We start from the raw sequence: 21,937 nt of genomic DNA on the forward strand, positions 1-21,937 counted from the left end.
CAGCACCAAAAGATTTGAGGTTTGCAACATCAGCTCCATCCAGCTGAACTGCCACCAACCCAAACTTTCAGGCCAAACTACAATCACATGGAAAGGAAAGGACTGAAACTCATTTTTAAATCTGAATAGCCATACAAGTGGTGGTGGGAGAAAAAGGAAAAGCAGCTTTGTGTATCTACCAGTAGTTTATACATGAAGTGATAAAGGGTACCTCTAGGAACCACTGGTAACTCTGTTGTTATCACAGAGTTTCCAGTGATTCCTTGAACTAACTTCTGGGATAGCTTTAGGAATTGCTGGAAACTCTATGGTTCTACCACAGAATTTCTGTTGATTACAAGAACTACCCTTTGCCATTTTCTGGGGAAAAACATGAGGCTGTATTTCTTTTCTTTTAAAAAAATTATCCTAGAATGCTGTGCCCCCCACAATCCCTCCCATCAGTTGCTAGGCATGACCTGGCAACCCTATGCTGAGGAATATTTCAAACATTTATTTAGATTTATATCCCACTTTTCTCTCCTTAGATACCCCATAGCTTTTCATATCATCCCCACCCCACACAGTCCTCACAACCACCACATTGTGAGGGAAGTTTAGACTGAGAGACTGTGATGGGCCTAAAGTCACCTGGCAAGCTTTCATGGTTGAGGGAGGAAAAAAACCTGGTTATCCAAGGCCCTAGTCTGATTGTGCAACCACTGTGCCACATCAACCCTCAAGCAGAGTAGCTCCACTTTTCCACTGCAGCCCAGTCTGCTTCCTCCTGGTAGCTTTTTCCCTTCTACACAAGCCTGAAACCACCAGGGGTGGAAATCAAAGGGGACAATTTACAGTAGGTAATCATCAATTAAGTAAATGGTTAAATAGCACTTCTACTAGCTACCAACAATTCCAAATTTTCATGTTTTTGTTTTGCTTTGTTTTATTTACCAGCTGGGCAGCCTTTCTCTCCTGGAACTTCTTCATATCCAGGACAGCACTCATAGGCAATCACTCTACAATGAGAAAAAGACACAGCAATATTAACAGAAATTACTAACTATAACTTGTTCAGAAAGATTGTAGAGTACCACCCTCCCAGGACTGTACTGCTAGACATGGCAGGATCTCATGTTTAAATGATTCCTTAAAAAACAAACAAAAAAAACCCTCTTACACATAGGGAAATGAACGTGGGAGGTAGAGGGCTACATTCTCTATGAATCGTAGCTTTCTACATGCAGTGGACTTTGTGTGTTCAACCCAACAATCCTTCCTCTAAACATTCAGCTAGGACAGGGGTGTCAAACATGCGGCCCAGGGGCCAAATCAGGCCCCCAGAGGGCTCCTATCAGGCCCCGGAGCAACTAGCTGTCATCTGTTTTCTTCTCAATTGCACAGGAACTACAGAGCAAAACTTCTAATTTCTCCATTGGCTGAGGCTCCTCCCTTTGGGATGAGGGACAGCTTGCTTTGCCAGGCTCTCTCAATCACACAGCAGAGCTACTGAACCAAGCCTCTCTTCCTTCTATTGGCTGAGGCTTCTCCCCCTCCTGGTCCCCTAGGGAAGGAAGCAAAGAGGCAGAGCTTCCTTTGCCCAGTTCCCTGGATCCCATGGGAGAAATACAAAGAAAGCACCTTTAAGACCAAGTGCTAATGTTTTAAGCATGTTTTAAAAGGGTTTTTAAAAAATCTTTAATTGTGTTTGTTTGTGTCCTTTATAAAGTTTATATCTCTGCTATTTAATCTTAAATAGGTGCACACATGGCCCAGCCCAACATGCACGGCCTGACAAGGTCTCATTGATGTCAGATCCATCCCTCATAACAAATGAGTTTGACACCCCTGAGCTAGGAAGTACCATATGTTGGCTTGGATCCCCCATTCATTTCCACAAGAATTTCCGCTTGATGACATTATCATCTCCCACTTCCTGCCACAACTCCAAATGCCCCATGAAATACTGCTTTGGGGAACTGGGTGACGTTTATGTTGATGCCTATGATCACTTAAGTTTTGGCTTCACATAAACCACATCTCCTACTTGCAGATAGTCTAAGGCTCTCATTTGCAGTGTAAACTGGACATATATGTACACTGAAACACAAGATTTTAGTCTCATCTATACAAGCCCTAAGCATAATTTCAAGGCCAAAATCGGTGAATTAGACAAATTCAGCACAGTTGCATAAATTTTCTTATTCTTCAGTGTTTAGATTCCTTTCTGAAAGCCATGGACATGGGTGTGGAGCTATGCAGGGCATTTAAGTCCTCTCAGGATCAAGACGCATATGACACTCTGCAGCTTAAGTATGCCTGTGATTGCCACAGACCATCACCATAAACTGAACTGAGGAAGGGGCTGTACTGTCAGGAGGGTCTAATCCAGGGGTGTCAAACTTATGGCCCGCAGGCTGCCACCAGCCCAGCCAGGGCTTTAATCGGACTCATGGCTCTTTTCTCCCCCCTCCTCTCCCTCCTGTCCTCACCCTTTGAAGCTCTGAAGTTGCCAAAGTTCCCAGCTCCTTCTGCTTTTTCTTTGCCTGCTTCAGCAGGAAGCCTTCTGGGCTTGCAAAACCACAAAGAAAATGCAGAATGGATTTTCCATTAGGGTCTCTGCACCTTCACTCTGGGAGTAGTCTGTCTGGCCCCAGAGACCTTAATGAAAAATCAATAATGTGTTTTCCTTGCAACTTTGTATGTGCTGCAATGTATTTCAATACAGTGGAACTCACTTCCCAGCACTTATATGACCAGTTGAATCCGTTGCTTGCTGGAGATGATGCTTTGATCCAGAGAGATCCTTGCAAATAAAGGGTTGATGCTTTGAGCCAGCTTGTCTCTGCTGAATGGATCTACTCAATACCCTAACCTGGGAACCCACAGCCAAAGGGGGATATTACACTGGAGAGCCATGTCGATCTGAATAGACCGGGGGGGGGGAGCTTGCAATGCCTAGCCATTTCATGTTTTCCTAGGCTTGGGGAGGGATGGTGGCTCAGTGGTAGAGCATCTGCTTGGGAAGCAGAAGGTCCCAGGTTCAATCCCTGGCATCCCCCTGGCAAATAGGTGTGAAAAACCTCAGCTTGAGACCCCGGAGAGCCGCTGCCAGTCTGAGAAGACAATACTGACTTTGATGGACCAAAGGTCTGATTCAGTATAAGGCAGCTTCAGTTGTTCATAGGCTCAGAGCATTTTTATTTTATATTTTTAGTCATATTTTTAGTTTCTGCTGTGATCCTTGTGTTTTTTCTTGATGTTTTATTTAACAAACTGCATTGTCAAATTCCACCATTCCCCCACTTTCCCTTTTAAAAACAAAATATAGCAAGAGTTTTAAGCATGTTGGTATTTTAAGTTAAAAAAAATGTTTGTGTTTCTGCATCCTGACGTTTATATCTCTGCTACCTGGCATTACATTTTATGACACACGTGGCCCAGCGCCACAAAGTTTCATTTATGTCCTTATCTGGCCCTCATAACCAATGAGTTCAACACCCCTGGTCTAATTGTTTGGTTTAGATTTCTAGCGTATTTCCAAGCTATCTGATTTCAATATCAAATTGACTGGCAGTACAGGTTAGTCCTTAGAGGCCTCTGCCAACTCATCACCGCTTCCCAAATTTTAGAAGCTTTAAGTACTTTGTTTAGCTGTGAGCCTCTCGCCTAGTAACAGTCCCTTGTGTTGACTTTGCTGGGAACCAAGTTGCAAGTGCTATGTTTTGTTAGCAGATTAAGCTATTTTGGGAACCCCTAGGCTTGCACACCATATTTAATCACTGTTTGGATAACACTGTGATTCCATTATGTTTATTATCCTAACAAAGCAACCTAATGTTTTCTCTCCTCAGGTCCCAGAGCGGAAACAGTAACTCTCTCAACAAGGGATGCTTTTTGCTCAAGTATACCACTGTGTAATAGAGCTCCCATCTAACAGCACTAGGAATTTATCCCTAGATGTAGGTGGTTTTATTTGTCTTCAGTACCTATTTTTATGAGTACAGCAAAGATCTCATTTATGCTATCAGAAGTCAAGGAAGCAAAGTGGCAAACACAACCATGTGAAATAATCCAAATTGCCACTCCAATTAGGCATACAGTAAGAGCTTTACAGAAAAAAGTTGGTCAATTATACACTAATGAACAGTCTGATACATTTAACAGCCAGCAGCTTGTTCTTTCTCTGTCTTTTATTTATTTTGAGTATTTATATAAGCCCCCTTTCACCCAACAGGACCCTTGCACAGTTCAATCATTCCAGTTGAACACTTAATTAACTTGAAGATTAATTAAGCTACAAAGTATTTACTTGGCAAAACGCAGGAAAAAACCCTATTTTCTTATATATCAATTTAAAAATAGAGTCAAATTTGCCAAAGGGGAAGGGGGGAAATGGATAAAACTGTTTTTTTATCTTCTACAATGCCTGCTGCTCATAATTCTCAATTACAATGATGTCAATTGCCCCGTTGTTTTATACCTCCCCGTGTTTAATCTTCTTGTAAATTGCAGTATACCTCCTCAGAGTGCTGGGGTCATTTTACCTTCAATTATATCACAAGAAAATTAGCATGCAGAGTGCAACTCCCCCCCCCCCCCAATATGTTCTTAGTTTTCATATATTTCCTCCCTGTTGTTGATGCTATTCTATTCCTTTACCACCAAAGGGAAGTACTCAATAAACAGTGAGGATTTTCTTGGCTATGGGTGAATGTTCAACGTATCTTCCAAGGTCTTTTAAAAAATACTTTGGGGTTCTATTCAGCCCTCTTTTAAAACAAGATTAAAACTGTGGTTTCCTCTGGGTTGTTTTATGTCTAGGTTATGGCTTTTAGAAGCAGACAAACAATACAACCTCAGTGTCAAAACTGTGAAGAATGATAGTGTGTGCACTGCTGAGGTGGTTTGTAGAAATGGCTTCGAGACAAATATATCCAAGAATTAGACTGCAAGGATAGAAAGAAAAGGGGTGGAGTGGGGAGTGAATAATCCAGCCTGTCTGATACGCAATGATTTGGACCTATAAATCACCAGTGGGAACACCACAGGCTAAAACAAAATTATTCGAGGTAATTAAGTGTTAGTGACTAAAACATACCTGTGCTTACATTGCAAAAGCAAATAAATTTGGTGTCACAGTTTCCAAGAAAGCTGACACAGAAAAACCCAGACCGATTGTCTAGACATTATATATTCCACGTGGGAAAAGGTTTGCCTAAAGCAAATTGCTTTCTTTAACTCCTGGAGGTCTCAACACCCTGCTGGTCCCCATTTCAATCTCCACTACACTATTTGTCTCATTAGGAAATACTCCCCGAATCCCTCCCCCAATCCTAGTTATACCACCTACATATCCTCCCTCCCACCCCCCTCTCTCACACACACCCTCCCAAAGTCTAGACAGTACTCTGGGTCAAAACTGGAATTAAACACAAAGAGATTATTAAAATCAAGTCCAAAGTTTAGCTTAAAGAATTCTTGAGATACGACATTGTATCTAAAAAGCTTATTTATAGAGAGATGGGAAGCTAATGAGTAGTGACAAACTGACCTGGAACTTAATTTACACAAAACTCAGGATGACAACCTAAACACTCTGGGGACAAATCCTGCTGGGAATACCCGCCAGAGGATGAGGAAAGCAAGCCAGTCTGCGCATTAATTTGCAAGGGAAAGAAATGCCCCAAACACAAGGCTTAATGGCTGATATTGTTCTGAGGGTCATTTCACAGTGGCAAATGTGAGTATGTCAGCATAGGAAACTGACAAAGGTACTTGTGTCTTTTTGCCACAATCATTCTTTATAGTTTCAGTTGTACACTGAAAGCATTTTCTGTGTTAAGTATGCATTATGATATTACCATGCAGTTCAGAAAATGCCTATCTCAATGCAAGCAGCAATAATGTATTTAAAAAGTTGGTGTGGCCATGGGCCACAGGTTGGGCAGTAATGTGAAGTGCTACAAGCAGGTTTGTTTGTTTTTTTAATTGCTGTTCTGCTACATTACTGTGCTTTAACATACGGGCAACCAACTGATGGTCTGGAGATGGCTCTGCTCCCCACCAAGTGAATTTATGTGTCCCCTGACACTGCTACTAAACTTTAGCTCGCTTATGTTCCTACCAAAAAAAAAAAATTATCATTTTCTAACTGTAAAAAAGACAGTTCACACTCTGTAGTTAACCTCTCTGGGTTAGATATTACATACAACATGTAATTGCATTGACTATTGCCCATGCTATACTGGAGTATGTACATGCTATGCCTAAGAATCCCTTTGAACTAGGGCCCCTCCCCCTGTAACTGAATGTCAGCTTGTATGGCAGAATCTATTGCCGTTCCCCAAGACCAATGCCCAAAAAACAGAGTGGCCTAATTGGTCATCCCTGGCTCTAATGCATCAATATAATCTAGGAATATCTCTTAGATAAGCTGTCCATTTTAAATACCACAAACCCTAGTTATGAGCTCTCAGAATAATTTCTTGTACATTATATTGTGCTCTCAGCTCAGCTCTCTTCTGCTTTGGTATTCCACGGCAAGCTACACAAAATCAGAGTCTGCGTTCAAGGAATGATTCCCAGGCCAGAATGGCCAAAATCTTATCACCTCTGGCTCCCTGCCTCTGTTCTTGGCATGTTTCCTGTCTCCTTTCCCAGGCTGATATGTTGTCTATTAAGTACCACATTTCTGGTTTCTGAATTCATCTTGGCTGCCAGTATAGTGTTTATCAGCTCTGGGACCTGTTAAAATTACTTCAGCCAAGCCTGTATTTGTGATCATCCCAAATGATGTCTTCATCAGTAATTTCTAAGCTGTCATACCTTCTCTCCCAGGCATAAGCCCTACCTTCTTTAAAATATATTTCCTGAAATCCCTTGTGCAAATTCAGGGCATGTTCAACTAAAATGGGAACCTCCTCAACGTAGGCAACTGGGAGAACAGTCAAAACAACACCATTGGTATTTCAAACAGAAATAAAGCAATTAGAGTTCACTCTCAAGCAAAGACTTTCACTGCATGCAGCAGACATTAAGTTTCATAATATCAACCTTTTGTCTCGCCTCATAAGAACATAAGAGAAGCCATGTTGGATCAGGCCAACGGCCCATCAAGTCCAACACTCTGTGTCACACAGTGGCAAAAATTTTTATATACACACATACACTGTGGCTAATAGCCACTGATGGACCTGTGCTCCATATTTTTATCTAAACCCTTCTTGCAGGTGGTTATACTTGTGGCCGCCACCACCTCCTGTGGCAGTGAATTCCACATGTTAATCACCCTTTGGGTGAAGAAGTACTTCCTTTTATCCATTTTAACCTGTCTGCTCAGCAATTTCATTGAATGCCCACGAGTTCTTGTATTGTGAGAAAGGGAGAAAAGTACTTATTTCTCTACTTTCTCCATCCCATGCATTATCTTGTAAACCTCTATCATGTCACCCCGCAGTCGACGTTTCTCCAAGCTAAAGAGTCCCAAGCGTTTCAACCTTTCTTCATAGGGAAAGTGCTCCAGCCCTTTAATCATTCTAGTTGCCCTTCTCTGGACTTTCTCCAATGCTATAATATCCTTTTTGAGGTGCGGCGACCAGAACTGCACACAGTACTCCAAATGAGACCGCACCATCGATTTATACAGGGGCATTATGATACTGGCTGATTTGTTTTCAATTCCCTTCCTAATAATTCCCAGCATGGCGTTGGCCTTTTTTATTGCAAACGCACACTGTCTTGACATTTTCAGTGAGTTATCTACCACGACCCCAAGATCTCTCTCTTGGTCAGTCTCTGCCAGTTCACACCCCATCAACTTGTATTTGTAGCTGGGATTCTTGGCCCCAATGTGCATTACTTTGCACTTGGCCACATTGAACCGCATCTGCCACGTTGACGCCCACTCACCCAGCCTCAACAGATCCCTTTGGAGTTCCTCACAATCCTCTCTGGTTCTCACCACCCTGAACAATTTAGTGTCATCCGCAAACTTGGCCACCTCACTGCTCACTCCCAACTCTAAATCATTTATGAACAAGTTAAAGAGCATGGGACCCAATGTCAGAACTGGAACGAACTTCAGACGATTCCAATACTTGTTACAAAGTAAAGATCTTTATTGAAGAACTACAGTGCTAGAGCTACGAGATAACAGTAATGCCGAGTCCTGGCATTTGGTTACATTTTATGCCATCAGCAAAGTACAATAAAGCTATCATTCACATGGGTTACAGACAAGTGTCTCCTTTCCCAGGCTTCGTTATCAGAAGGGAGGATGCTTCCCTGTGGTGAAGGCCAAACGGCCTGTCTTCAAAAGGGCACCTGTGGATGTTGAACAGAGACTATCTGTCGCCCCTAAATATTTGGAATAGCTATGAGGCACAGGGTTAATTGCTCAGGCTATGGACTCTGGGTTAGTTTTAGGTTACAGCATGGAGTCAGTTTGGTCAATGCAGACAGAGAGAGTTACAAGTTCTGACACCCAGTACCGAGCCCTGCGGCACCCCACTGCTTACCGTCCTCCACTGCGAAGACTGCCCATTTATACTCACTCTCTGCTTCCTATTACTCAGCCAGTTTTTGATCCACAAGAGGACCTCCTCCCCATTCCAGCACCTTGTGTTGAGACCTCTGAGCTTATGCAGAATTCTTACTTCCCCAGGGCAAAAAACAGTCTAAATGGCTGATTAGTTGGCTGACAAGGAAAGACTCAGATTTTGGCCTGGTTTGTCAGGTCTGAACCCAAAGCTTCATGTGGCTTAAAGGTCAGTTGCCCATGTGCAATATCATAAAATTTAACAGGGAACATTCTCACATATCTCCTGTTTATATATACCTGCTTAAGAAGTACATTTGAAGATAGCAATGCCTTTCACATTCACAGCACATAGTATTCGAAGAACATGTATATATAAAAAAGACATGCAGCCATTACCTCCATGAGATGTCTTGGGATGAGATTTGACAGCAAAAGTAGCTGAACTAAGAAGGTTTGTATATAGTTTAGCACCCCTCCCCCCAATGCCAGCATGAGGGGAAAAGGACAAGGATAGACTGCCTGGCCTGAGTTTTCAATGCCTTTTAGATTCCAAACTATACTGCTAGTGGCTATCACTTGAATGCAAACCCGTGCAAAATAAGAATTGTCTTCTGGGCAGCCAGGCTACAGAGGCAAGGGTTTTAGTCTTGGCTGCTCCTGGCAAGTATTGTTGTGCTGTAGTGAGATCAAGATTGCTGGCAAGCTGGCATTCTTCCTGTGTTTGTTAGCAACCCCCAGAAGGAGATTTGTGTGGCAAAAACAAGGGTAGCCACATTTCAACAGCATGTTGCCCAGGTCCTAAAACAATAGGCAACATTATAATCTTCAATTCAGACTGGTCCTCCCACACGCAGCCTGAGACCAATGCTCAAGACACTGAGGTTGGTAGATCTGTGCGCTAATACTTGGAAGAGTCACATGGTGTTTCAAAAACTGCAATACCTGGGGGTCCTGGTTAAGATAGGCCAGCTTTGCCTCCACCCTGATAAAATCACAACCCTAAAGCAGAGCCCAATCACCAACAAGTAAAAGAACAGCTTCTTAGAAAGATACTACAGTAAATTAATTCCACACTTTGCCAGCCAGGCCAGCTTTGTACTGTGCAACAAGACCAACTGTCATGGAGACTGATTGCCTTTAACAACTTGCAATCAGCTGATTCTACAGAACCCTAACTTGGATGTGCCTTTTACCACACAAAACAACCTTGAGAATCAGGCCTAGGGTCAGACTTATCACAGGAGGTGGATGGTCAGGAACATCCCATATTCTTCCTCAGCTGAAAGCTACAACTCCTTAAGCTGAAGTAAGCCACCATGAGAAAAGTCCTCACCATAAACTGGGCAATAGATACCCTTCAGTACTACTAAACTAATAATTCCTTCACCCCAGTAATGGACCATGCTCCCCCTTTCTGGATGGCCTGTATGAAAAATCACAACCCCAGGATTCTATGATGGCACCTTTCCCTCTTACCTTTCAGGTTCAAAGTTCAACACTGAACAGGCAGGCTATATGCAATGTGGACTACATGTCACAACTATTCAAGTCCCTGTCCCGGAACCAGCAACGTCACCACAGACAGGGGTGCATCGAGCAGGGTGGAACTCCCTGAACAGTGTAACAAGACAGCTGAAGGGGGAAAACAAGTTGCAACAGCAGCAGCACCCAAGGTGGAGAGCCAGCAGCTGTAGAAGAGCATGCGTTAATCCATGTGTAAAGAACATTTAGTTAAGGCTCCGCATAACATTGAGAGAAGGAGGCTGATTAAGTATATTCTATCGAAATCGCAAGAAGTCCTGCAATAAGCGGTTCCTCCTTACTTCCTCTGTGCCATTTGGAGTTGAACGCTGAGTTCAAAGGATTTTGCCCACCCCTGTGTCTATTAGAAGAAGCCGACTTTCAGGCTGTGGAAAGACTTTGTGGAGACATTATTCATACTGTATACTCAGTGTTCTGTTCTTTTTGTTCAGTTCAGTTTGCACTAAATATATTTGTACACTATTTTGTGAAAGTTACATTGTTTCCGGTGATTCCCTTTTATTATCCATAGCAGACAGAAAGGCTGGCCCCAACCTGGTCATGCAACCAACTGGTGGAGCAGGGGGGGTAGTGTGGCCTAGCAAGTCATCAGGCCTGTTATTCTCTGAGACAGCTCTCAAATGGGCAGAGGGCCTTGGAAGTGGGAAGGTAAGCATTGGGGCAAGCTAGAAGGAAGTGCATATAAGGAGAGCCTGGGTCAGATGTTGAGGATGTGAGTGTCCTGACTTGGGAACAGAGCAGTCAGTGGTCATAGAGAGCGAGAGACAAATGACCCCCTGCCTTCTCAGCCCTGAAATCTTGCAGAAAGATGCACAAGGAGCCTAACACTTTGGATTTAAAATGTAGCACAGCCATAAAATGCGTGAAAAGCTCTTGCTTTTTTGTTGTTCATACAGTTTTACCCCAGCGATTCTTAACCTTAAAGCTAATTTTAAGTGCATTTTGAAGCAATAAAAAGTTTCAATATGTATCAGCCAAATTACAATGCAGCAATAACAGTTTGCTATAAAATCAAAATGTAGTTTACTATAAACTGTATCCAAGATGTGTTAATGTCACTAAAATGTCATGTAAATGAGAAAAGAATTCAGTGCTTTGTGGGGTTTTTTAAGATTAAAAAAAAACCTCTTTGTTTCCAAACATCAGGTCATAAACAGCCCCTAGCTTCCTCACATGTTCACATACCTTGGTTATAAGAAACTCTGCTGTTAAACAGATGCTTATATGGGAACAACAACAGGCATTGTGCGATCACAACAACTTATCCACGTTGGACAATTGCTGCCGTACATGTGCCATGGGAGCTTGTGGAGCCACCACCAAACTGGAATTTGAAAAATTACACACATTGTGGCAGGCAGACATAAAACTCTCCATTTTTATAAAATGTACCTCCACGAAAACCCAACCTAGCTATGAGCTCAGCAGTGGCCCCACTTCCTTCAAAGGAAGACAGTTTTAAACATGAGTTGCCAACACAGAAATTTCTTGTGTTCCTGCCTAAGTGTGTGGCTGGTTCTTTGCATCCATTTGAGTGTATGACCATGTGCTTTGGGGTATCTTGACTTTATAGCAAATCACCTGCTTTACATCCAGAGCATCACCACCACAAACATAAAAGGTATCAGGAAAGTTCAATACTTCAGAGAGTTGCTGCTAGTCAAACAACTAAGCTAGGTGCACAAACTGCCTGAATTCATATAAATTAGGTCCTCACATTCATCAATGTATAGACAAAATCAGCACTGCTTGTTTGCTTGAACAATCCTTAGAAGTAGTTTAAAGGCTTTGAAGTCCATGTCTTTGAACTGGAACTTCCTCTATATCCAGACCTATTTATGAAATTATAATGCCTTAGGTACTTAAAAAAAAACATAAGAAATTGCAGACTGAATGGGGGATTTAGGGAAACAACCAAGAACACAAATATACAGCAGTCAGAAAAAGTAGTTTCTTTTTCCTCCTGCAACATCCAACTATGGAAAGTTACATAATTAGCACAAAAGGGGTTTTTTTTCATTGGGTATACTTTAAAAAATGCCATAAGGTCACATGAGCTGCAGTTTCTCTTACACCAATTAATGCACATCTTTGCCAAGCTTACTATGTCAATGCCAGATCTACATCCAATCAAAGCACGTATGCCAAAATGTGGATTATCTAAAAGAATGCCCTGTGCTTTGTGAGTGCTATTGCTGCATTAACTCATATATACCTTAGTGTTCTTCTACTTCAGTGCAGCAGCTTCCCAATATATTAGGAAGTGTCTGTGAGTTCCCTCCCCCTTCCTAAAATGTGTGCACAATCAGAATGCATTTCCTCAATCATTATATAGGTCTAGAGTTCATGTCAACTGGAAACCATCACACAACACCAAATGTGGGAGAAGAGGAATTCACACAAGACAAAGAAGAGAATATGCAATCCTGTAATCTGCTGTCAATAAACCTGGGCTTATTTTATATCTGAACAGGAACATAAGACATACACAAGACTCAAAGATACTGGCAGAGTCTACCAGAGGAATAAAACTTCACCCAGCTTGCAAGAATCCTGCAGGATGAAACTAGTTGATTGCTTACCTCTGGAAGATGCAGCAAGAAAACTTTATAGTTCTTACAGGGGCTGATCTGTCCTGTGGTGGACAAGCAGGCCAGCCAGAGACAAGTCATCTCCCAGCAAAGAAAAAGAACAGGGTGACCTTCCATAATGACAAACTGTCCAAACTAAAGAAATATTAAGTGAAATGTAAGCTGTATATCAGACATTGACAACATACTACGGCACTATTGTCACCCGGCTTCCTAAACAAGGAACACTTTGGGTTGTCTCAGCCGCATCTGCCTTCACTTTCCAAACTAAAGAAATATCTGATATACAGCTAAGCTTAAACAGCCAGTTCATCTGACCAGAACATCCTATGTATTTGGCTCTAAGACTTGCCAATTAGAGCATGCTTATTAGATATTGTTTATTTATTTAAAACATCTCTTTGCTGTTTTTCCACCAAAATAGGGGTTCCAAGGTAGCAAACAACATTAATACAGTTCTACATTAAAATATCCAAGACAGTAAAACAACGTTTAATATGTACAAACACATATAACACAACCAGAGAGGAGAGCCAATAACATTACTGAGGGTAAGTCAAACAAACAAACAAAAACAAAGAGACTCCATTCACTGGTAGAAGACAGTGATAGAAGGACACATGAATCTCCCTGGGGAGGTAGTTCAAAAGTTGTGGTACCATGCCCTTTCTCAGATGGTGAAGGTACCCAAAGCAGGGCCTCTGAAGATGATGGGTGTGGATAGGCAGGTTCTTATGATAAAAGGCAGTCTTTTTAGGTATGCTGGCCCCAAGCTTGAACACTTGCAGAGTCTACCAGAGGAAGTCAGAAGTAATAAAACTTCAGCCAGCTTGCAAGAATCCTGAGGCACAACAATGAAACTAGCTGATTGCTCACCTCCAGAAGATGCAGCAAGAAAATTTTATAGTTCTTACAGGGGGCTTTAAAAGTTAAACTCGGTAGCTTCAGTACCTCAATACCCTGGGCCCAGAAGCAAACTGGGAGTCAATGTCAATGGAACAAGATTGGAAAAAGATAGTCTCTATGACCCACCCCAGTCAACAGTCTGGGTATTGCTACAGTTTTCAGCATTTAACAATTTTTATCGATTATGAATGGTTTTCTTGTCTTTATCACTGACAGATGCTCAAAACTCTGCTAGCTAGAGTGAGACACCAAGTACTCGTATAAATAAAGGAAGCCATTAAAATAGAATCCACATTCTGAGTTGACTTCAACAATTAGGGACCAGTATTCCCTGCAGCTTTCTGCACATGGGTACTGTGGGAACTGAAAAGACTCAATGTGCCTGATCCACTAAATTACAGTCAAGTCAACATGCCCTAAAATAATTTAACCATGTCATAGTACCCTTATTTAAATACAAGGCCCAACAAAGTTCAAACAAGTACATGCTAGTCAGATAATTACTTTTACGACTAGTATCAACAAAGTGCTTAGCTATAAACTTTTTTTTTTGCCTAATGCCTCATCAAAAATGTGTTTGATGAAGGAAATAATGTGCGCGTTAATGAATCCTAGATAGGAAACACACCTCCAGCTGCCTGAAAGGGACACCCAAATATTTTTTTGCACTGAAGAGTAATTAGATTAAATGTTTGAATGGAACCAGAGGCCTTAAATACAAGCAATCTTCCTCCTTTCCCCTATAAACAAAGGAGTACATTGGAGTTTATTTCATTGCTCTCATAAATGAGTTATAAAAGGCATATTTTGCATAATACGAAATCTCTGTGCTATTTGCTCCCAGATGGTTGCATTACATGAACATGTCATTGTCTAATGAGAATGCATGCGTTAATTGGTTGTGTAATCACAGAGGTGGAATATAGTAAGCCATGGTGCATTCCTAAGTATGTCAGGCACTGGTCTAGTTTTAATATATTTAACTTTTATAAGCAGCTCAGTTGCAGTTCTTCTTCGGCAAGCATATCTTAAGGTAAAGTGATCTAGTCTCACACACAAGACTCACTAATCCTCACATCCATTTTCATTGTTTGGGATTATGTTATTCACTGAAAACTTGCATGAATTAATGGGTCACCAAAGAAAAAGATACTGCAGCACTGGTAGAACTTTCATGCTCTTGGGTCCAGAAAAGTGTTTACCAGACAGCCAGGGACAAGTGCTGATGAGATCTCATCCTTCTCTCAAGCCTGGAGAAGGTAAGTGGGGGGATCTCACTGAATTCAGGCATGGTGCTTTCTGAGTCTCTCTTTCTGACTTAGTGTGAAGTCTGGCAGATTGTCCTGTCTCTCCCCAGACTTGAGAAAGGGACAGAGATCTTAACCACTTTGTACGCAACCTCACAAAGGAACCTGGACAGCTTTGACATGTTGAAGGTCTAGGAGATTCTACCACCCTTCCCTGAAGACTGCAAAAGATGTTGTAGTATCCAGACCTTGGGTATCACAAAAGTTCAGAAAGTGCATCATCTCTGAGGCTCATTGCTACAATGGAAACCTCTCCTTCCTTGGAGGTTTTTAAACAGAGGCTAGATGGCCATCCGACAGCAATGAAGATCCTATGAATTTAGGGGGAGGTGTTTGTGAGTTTCCTGCAGGGGGTTGGACTAGATGACCCTGGAGGTCCCTTCCAACTCTGATTCTATGAAAGTCTTCCTGAAACCAACCAGAAGGTGGGTATATACAATCACAAATTATGGTTCAATGCTGAGCACAGACTTTATGGACTCCTGTTCAAACTTATCATTTCAGTCACTTGATATATTTAGCAGCCAATCATGGTGTATGGTAATCAAGGCTAGAGAAATCAAGTGATGCTTACACATCCACAAGCAAGACCCAGCATATGTACTTCTGAATTCCTAACAGATGGAAATAGCAAGTCAGTAGAATGACATGCCTAAAGATATTTGAGGAAGAGCATATGACATAAAGACTACAGTGTTGGACATGAGAGTCGCAGTAATGCTTAAATTGCCAGCTGGCTACAGGTAAGCATGTCCATTATGAGGTCATGGTTGCCATACTGTAACTAGTCATTTTTTTCACTCAGTGTGGTTTGCAAGGGGAAGTGATGAAGATTCCAGAACACATAAGACAACTGGATGCTGCAGGGAGCTTGATGAATGGCAGAGAAGGACTGAGAGGGGTAAGAAACAGCAGCACCCTGTAACTATAAAAGTTATTCGCAATTTCCTCTGTAAACGTCTATATATTTGCATATGTGACAAACCACAGTCCTCATTATCAAGGGAAAAGTCACATGTTAAAGTGCAAAGGAACCCCTACCTTAAAGATCATCTACAGGAAACAGTACTGAAACTGCTGAAGTGTAAAGCTTCTGTCACTTTGGATTTCCGTGTCAATAGTTAACAAAGGGAAGTGATGCACAATGCACGGACAGCCTGCTTATCTCAGGACAACAGATTGCATAACTGCTCCCAATCACTCCCATTCTGATTTGGATATGCATCTGAGGAATGAACGGGAGCTTGAAGTGAACTGAGGCACACTCAGCATTCCTTGGCAATCTCAGGGACTCCTGATTCACATCTCTTTCATTATCGGATAAGGAATCAGGTAAACAAGAACAGGAATTCTCTCTGGTTCTTGAGCTGCCAACTACATCAGAAATAGTTTATGAGTAGGGTTGACAGGCCACAATGACTGTGTCTTTATTTTTTAATTCCCTTGATGCAGCAACCAAAGCTTCTCCACAAGTTCCATCATGTGTCCTAGCATATCCCACATCTGCTCTATGCAAACCTGGAATCCTGCTTACTGCAAGAGACAGGAGAGGGCTGAACAGTTAGAGAAGGCACAGTTACTTTTTCTCCTACTCCCAGGAGCAATTTGGCAATCTTCTCTATGAATGATCTCTGTCATTGGAAAAGTGAGAAAGGATCAAGGAATGCAAACTTTAGCTTTATTTGCACCTGAAGTTAAGAATCTTCATCCCATTCTCAGCTGGAGTGCCTGTTTTTAATGACACACAGAGATGGAGACTTTAAAATCGCTCCCATTCTAAACTTCACTTCCTATTGAAGCTGGCCTTGGGATAGTTACAGGAGTGTAGCTGCATTGGTCTGCAGTAGAAGAGCTAGATTTGAGTGCAGGGCTGGTTTCACACTGTGAAATTGACATGACTGTATCCCGTTCAGAAAAAACCCACTAAAGTTTGGGCAATCAGACAGCTGCTGCTGAAACGGCAGGATCCCAGTAGTGGTTAGTGGCTGCCCATTCACACTGCTAGCCTGGCTCAACCACGGACCCACTGCGGAAAGGGTTGTCTCTTTAAAAAAGCCCCCCATCTGTGCACTTAATTGGAGAAGCACACCTCAGAGAGGGGTGAGGGGAAAAAAATTCCCGACCTTGCTGGAAACGGCTTGGCTCGATCACACAGCTCTTCCGCTTATGAGTCGCCCCAGGGCATTCAGACAGCAGCTGATTATGCAACCTACATCTAATTCAGGGGGATGCTACCGGGAAACTCCAGGTAGCTTTTTAATGCGGATAGGAGGCGTCTGGAGACGGGGTGAGTATGGGTGCAGTTCAGAGGGCAGATGTGCTCGTGTGATCGTGCACTTTTAATCCGAATGGGAGGCAGGGCAAGGTTGGGGCAAATCTCCTGTGTGAAACCACCCCAGGAGTCTAATCCCCTGAAAATCTTGTTGGTCTCTAAGGTACAACTGGACTTCAATTCAGCATTGGCATGATGATCCACCACCATCAAAGGAGTATGTTCTTGTAGATGCAATCCTGTGCCTGGTTAAGAACTTGTGACTAAAGGGAAGCTGTAAGAATAACCTCCACCAGAAGAGGTATTACCAGAACAAGGCTTCAAAATTTAGGTATGCTGTAGAAGCTTCGTACAGATTCTACAAAGCAAGCATAAAGAACACTTTGGAGACGGTCTCCAAAGATGACCTTAGTGGTTGGGTAGGTTCATATGGCAGCAGGTGGTTCTTAAGATATAAGGCTTTAAAGGGTCAATACTAGTCCCTTGAACTGGACCTAGAAAGGAACTGGGAACCAAGGTAGGTGGAACAATATGGTCCCTACTACGACTCACTCCTGCCAGAATTATGGAACAGCATTCTGCACCAATTGTAGCTTTCCAGATGCTATTTAAGGATAGTGCCACATGTAATACATCACAGTAGCATAACCTGTTTCATGAAAGGGAGGCATTTAGCTGTTCTAGATTGACGAGGAGACATTTACTCAGGAGTGTTACAATTCATAGATGTTTGGTCCTAAGCTATTAACATTCCTTAGTCACAAAGGCCTGGTCAATACATGTAGCTGAATGAGGTCAGATGGCAGGTGTGGTGATATTTTTAAGCCCCCCCCCCCCGTGTAAAAATTTCCTGCAAATAAAAAATAATTTACCAGGAAGATTTCAGCCTAATCATTTTCATTCTGTGCTATTCTATTTGCGGGGAGGCTTTCTTTATTCGTTTTAACCTGTAAAAACCATTCAAAACTGTATTCCCACATCTGAAGTCTAAAGCCCACTCTGCCACTTCATTCTACTGCATGTCTAAGACTAAGCCAAAGATAGCTTTCCCATTTTTTGGAGATTGCAGTAGTTTTATACTGGGCATGAAGTGTGCTCCGATTTCCTACTATACCTGACTGCAGCATATTTTCTGCAGCAACACACGCACACAAAAAGATAGGTATATCCTATTTATATAACTTTTCTGATAAACTATTATTTTCTAATGAGCTCATGGCAAGAAACATTTGACAACTCTTAGAACAACCAACTGTAAGTTAGGTTAGGTGGAGAGAAACTGATTGGCCCAAGCTTATCCAGTCAGCTTCATGGCTCAGTAGGAACTTGAAACTGGGCTTGTCTTCTCGATCCAAGGCCAGTACTTTTCACTACATAAAGCCAAGTATTAAAATGTTGCTAATTGACACCCACCACAACACACCAGTTCTGAAGAGATGTTTGTTCACTTGACATAAGTTCACCCTTTTTGCTTCTGAGTTGTCCAAGGCCGTGTTTGTCTCAGCTCACAGAGAAACTTTTATTTATGGTTGTTTTGCTTACAAACATCAATCTTGCTCAAATGCAGTTAGCTGTCTGGAGTCTTTCATGTACTTTTGTAAGACGGTCTCATCCCCCAGATTCCACTTTGAGGGAGTTTCCGTGACCTTTTGGAGTTGACACCTTCAACAGAAGACTAGCAGACTTCAGCTCAAGACTGGCAGTCAGCCAAACATGCACACTCTTAATTAGGTACAGACCACCCCTTCCAGAAGTGGGTGTCTAGGCCACTCACATAAGATGCTTTATGCAATGTCCACTGAGTGCTAACATCTGCAGGCATGAACCTCAATTGGATTTGTAAATCTCACTCATGGCGGCTGACAAGATTGTCAAATAACCAGAGAAATATTTGGCATACACTCTGTGACACAAACATGTGTCATCGTGACAAAATAAACTCTTGCAATGTCCTCAAATATCATAATATAAATTATTTTTCATGCACTGAAATTACATAAAATAGCTAACAAGGCTTTCAACACAAGAGTTACGGTAACTTCTGTGTAAGCAGTACACAGTCCAGGGAGACAGATAACAATTGAGAAATATGATTGCAATTTTCCCAGGATTCTATAGAAATTGAAATCTTGTGAACTATTCAGAAAAATACTATACGTTTTGGGAAACTCAAGCCCAGCTAAAATGTAGATTACCTCCCCAACCCTTAATATCATCAATCTATCTTATTCTCAACATGGCCAAACCTGAGGATATTTAAATCAAGATACTGGAGCCATGGACAGACAAGACAGATCTCTCTACAAACCTGAAAAAGCCCCTACAGGTTTGTAGAGAAATCTGAAATCTAACAAAAAATACATTGATGGTTTACAATCCTCCAAAAAGGAAGGAAGCAGGAACTGCAGCTTTAAGAAACAAATGCCTTCAGTGGCTGTTGCCAGCCTTCAAGCCTTAGCTTCTGTCAGTAAAGAGAGCCAGTCTGGCATAGTGGTTAAGTGCGCAGACTCTTATCTGGGAGAACCGGGTTTGATTCCCCACTCCACCACTCCACCTGCTGGAATGGCCTTGGGTCAGCCATAGCTCTCAGAGTTGTCCTTGAAAGGGCAGTTTCTGTTAGAGCTCTCTCAGCCTCACCCACTTCACAGGGTGTCTGTTGTGGGAGAAGAAGATATAGGAAATTGTAAGCCGCTCTGAGTCTCTGATTCTGAGATAAGGACAGGGTATAAATCTGCAGTCTTCTTCTTCTAAAAGGCAGGGGAGAAGCATGACTTTTTCCAGGGCTGTTTTTGGCCTTTGAGGAGAACTCATCTCAGTAGGCCCAGCAGTATGATGTAGCGGTTATTTGGATCTAAGAGAACCAGATTCAAATCCCCATTCAACTGTGAAAGCTCAATGGGTGATTGTGGGCCCATTACACACTCTCAGGCTAACTTACCTTGCTGGGGTATTGTGAACATAAAATGGAGGAAAAGATAATCATGTAGCTGCTTTGGTTCCCCAGCGGGTAGAAAAATGGGATATAAATGAAGTAAATAAATAATAATTATAGCAGAAGATGGGAGACAGAAGTTGGTGGTGGGAAGGAAGGAAAAAAGGAAGTAGGGAAAGGGGGAGGATATGGAGGCTACCAGGAAGAGGTAAATAAAACATAATGGAAGGGATGCAGAAGAAATTGAGATGCCGTCCCAAGTCCTTCTGTGTGCCTCACTTGACATTATATACTTAAATCTGGCTGGGCTGGCTGGCAACCTCCTGGTTGCCAAAACTAGGATATCCACCCCACTGAGTCTCACAGGTCCTCTGTTTGTCTTCAGTCATATGCATCACCCCTTCTTGTTGTACTAGCCATTCCAAGGCTGAAGTGTTTAAGGTGATAGAGCCATTAAGGAAGATGCATTGGATATCCAACAGTGCAGCTGTCTGCACCTTGAGGAATACTTCTCCAATGTAGCCATTGGGGCTGCATGTCATTGCTATGGAGTGACATGATTCAACAGCACATTATATAGAACTTATTCTCCAAAACTTGTTTACAAGGGAGACAAAGAGCATGGAGTACAGGTTGTGGTTTGTGAGTATGGACTGATAACCCTCTGCCAGATAGAGCCATCTCATTATGAGGGAAATTAAGTCTGTAAGTTAGAACTGAATCCAGACAAGGTTTCAGCAACTTCAAAAGTTGCCACCAGTGCTAGATCTCGGGGGGGAGGGGGTGGAGTGAAGAATTTCAGATGCCCTTCAGCAAGTTCTCACCAGGAGCCCCCGAGTTGGATAATCATCTTGTTTTTGCCATCTGCCTAGGTCTGTAAAAACAGAGATGTTGTGTTTGGCTTGGTGGTTTAGTAGATGTCCAGGACTGCTGTAACTCCTCCTCCCCCTTCCACTAGTCATTAGATATCCACTTTCACACCATAGTCTTTTCCTTAAGCCCCTCAAAAACTTACGTTGATTTGCCGCAGATTTTCCTCTGGTACCAGAGTTTGCAGTTTGGCAGGTATTTCCTGTTTGTTCCAATAAGCTTCAGCACAGCACAGACATTGGGACTACAGATAAAGGAAAGGGGAAAGCACATAGTAAGTTTCTCATGTCATAGTGTCAACAATGAGTCTGAAAAGAAGCACTGTGTTTATAAAGAAGGAATCCTTTTATTTTTGTAATTTAACTGGCTAGGAGATCAGAATATAAAATGGCTATTATAAATTGAACTGGATGCGACAGAGCTTTCTCTTAAGCCAGGTTTTTCAAAGATTTCCCTGAATACAAAATCTTGACATCTTCTCTCCCCCCCCCCCCCAAGTAACAATAATGATTTTAAAAGCTTCTATTACTACTGTGTAAAGATTTCCATTCGTTGCCGGAAGTTATAATTTAAGAATAAATTTGGATCTTACTTAAGTCATCAGCGCATACAAAACAAAAGGATTATTTATATAGAAAAACAATCAACAGAACCAATACATTTTGGAGGGTTGTAAAATGTAAACAGTCATATATTTCTGGACTAGTTGCCTGATCCTAAGGCTTGAGATCCCATAGTATAGGAATGCTTTTATATCATACTAGAAGTAACGCCCATTGTGAACAAAAATACAATGGGCTCCAGAAGGAGGCTTTGGGCAAGTGCCCCCCCAACCTTGCTGTCTTCCCACCCTCCCAAGTGAAGACATTCATCCCCCCCCACACACACACACACACACATCAAGGAGAGCTGATCTCTGCCAGCTGGAGAGCAGCTGTAATTCTGAGTGATCTTTAGCCCTCACCTGGAGATTGGCAACAATAGTTCCCCAGGAGG

General features: G+C 42.2%; 2 protein-coding genes across 2 annotated transcripts in view; one reads left to right on the forward strand and one right to left on the reverse strand.

The window, feature by feature from the left end:
• Positions 1-21,937, forward strand: part of LOC132572884 (membrane protein BRI3-like) — a 418,468-nt gene that overhangs the window by 211,569 nt on the left and 184,962 nt on the right. The window lies entirely within an intron of this gene.
• TGFBI (transforming growth factor beta induced) overlaps positions 1-21,937 on the reverse strand; it is a 53,302-nt gene that overhangs the window by 27,070 nt on the left and 4,295 nt on the right. Inside the window, exons 2-3 of the mRNA XM_060240423.1 lie at positions 21,087-21,185; positions 934-998 (exon numbers count right to left, since the gene is read on the reverse strand). Of these exons, the coding sequence (XP_060096406.1) occupies positions 934-998; positions 21,087-21,185 (164 nt within the window). The remainder of the gene's footprint in view (positions 1-933; positions 999-21,086; positions 21,186-21,937) is intronic.

Source organism: Heteronotia binoei, chromosome 5, assembly GCF_032191835.1.
Source record: "Heteronotia binoei isolate CCM8104 ecotype False Entrance Well chromosome 5, APGP_CSIRO_Hbin_v1, whole genome shotgun sequence".
Classification (NCBI taxonomy): domain Eukaryota; kingdom Metazoa; phylum Chordata; class Lepidosauria; order Squamata; family Gekkonidae; genus Heteronotia; species Heteronotia binoei.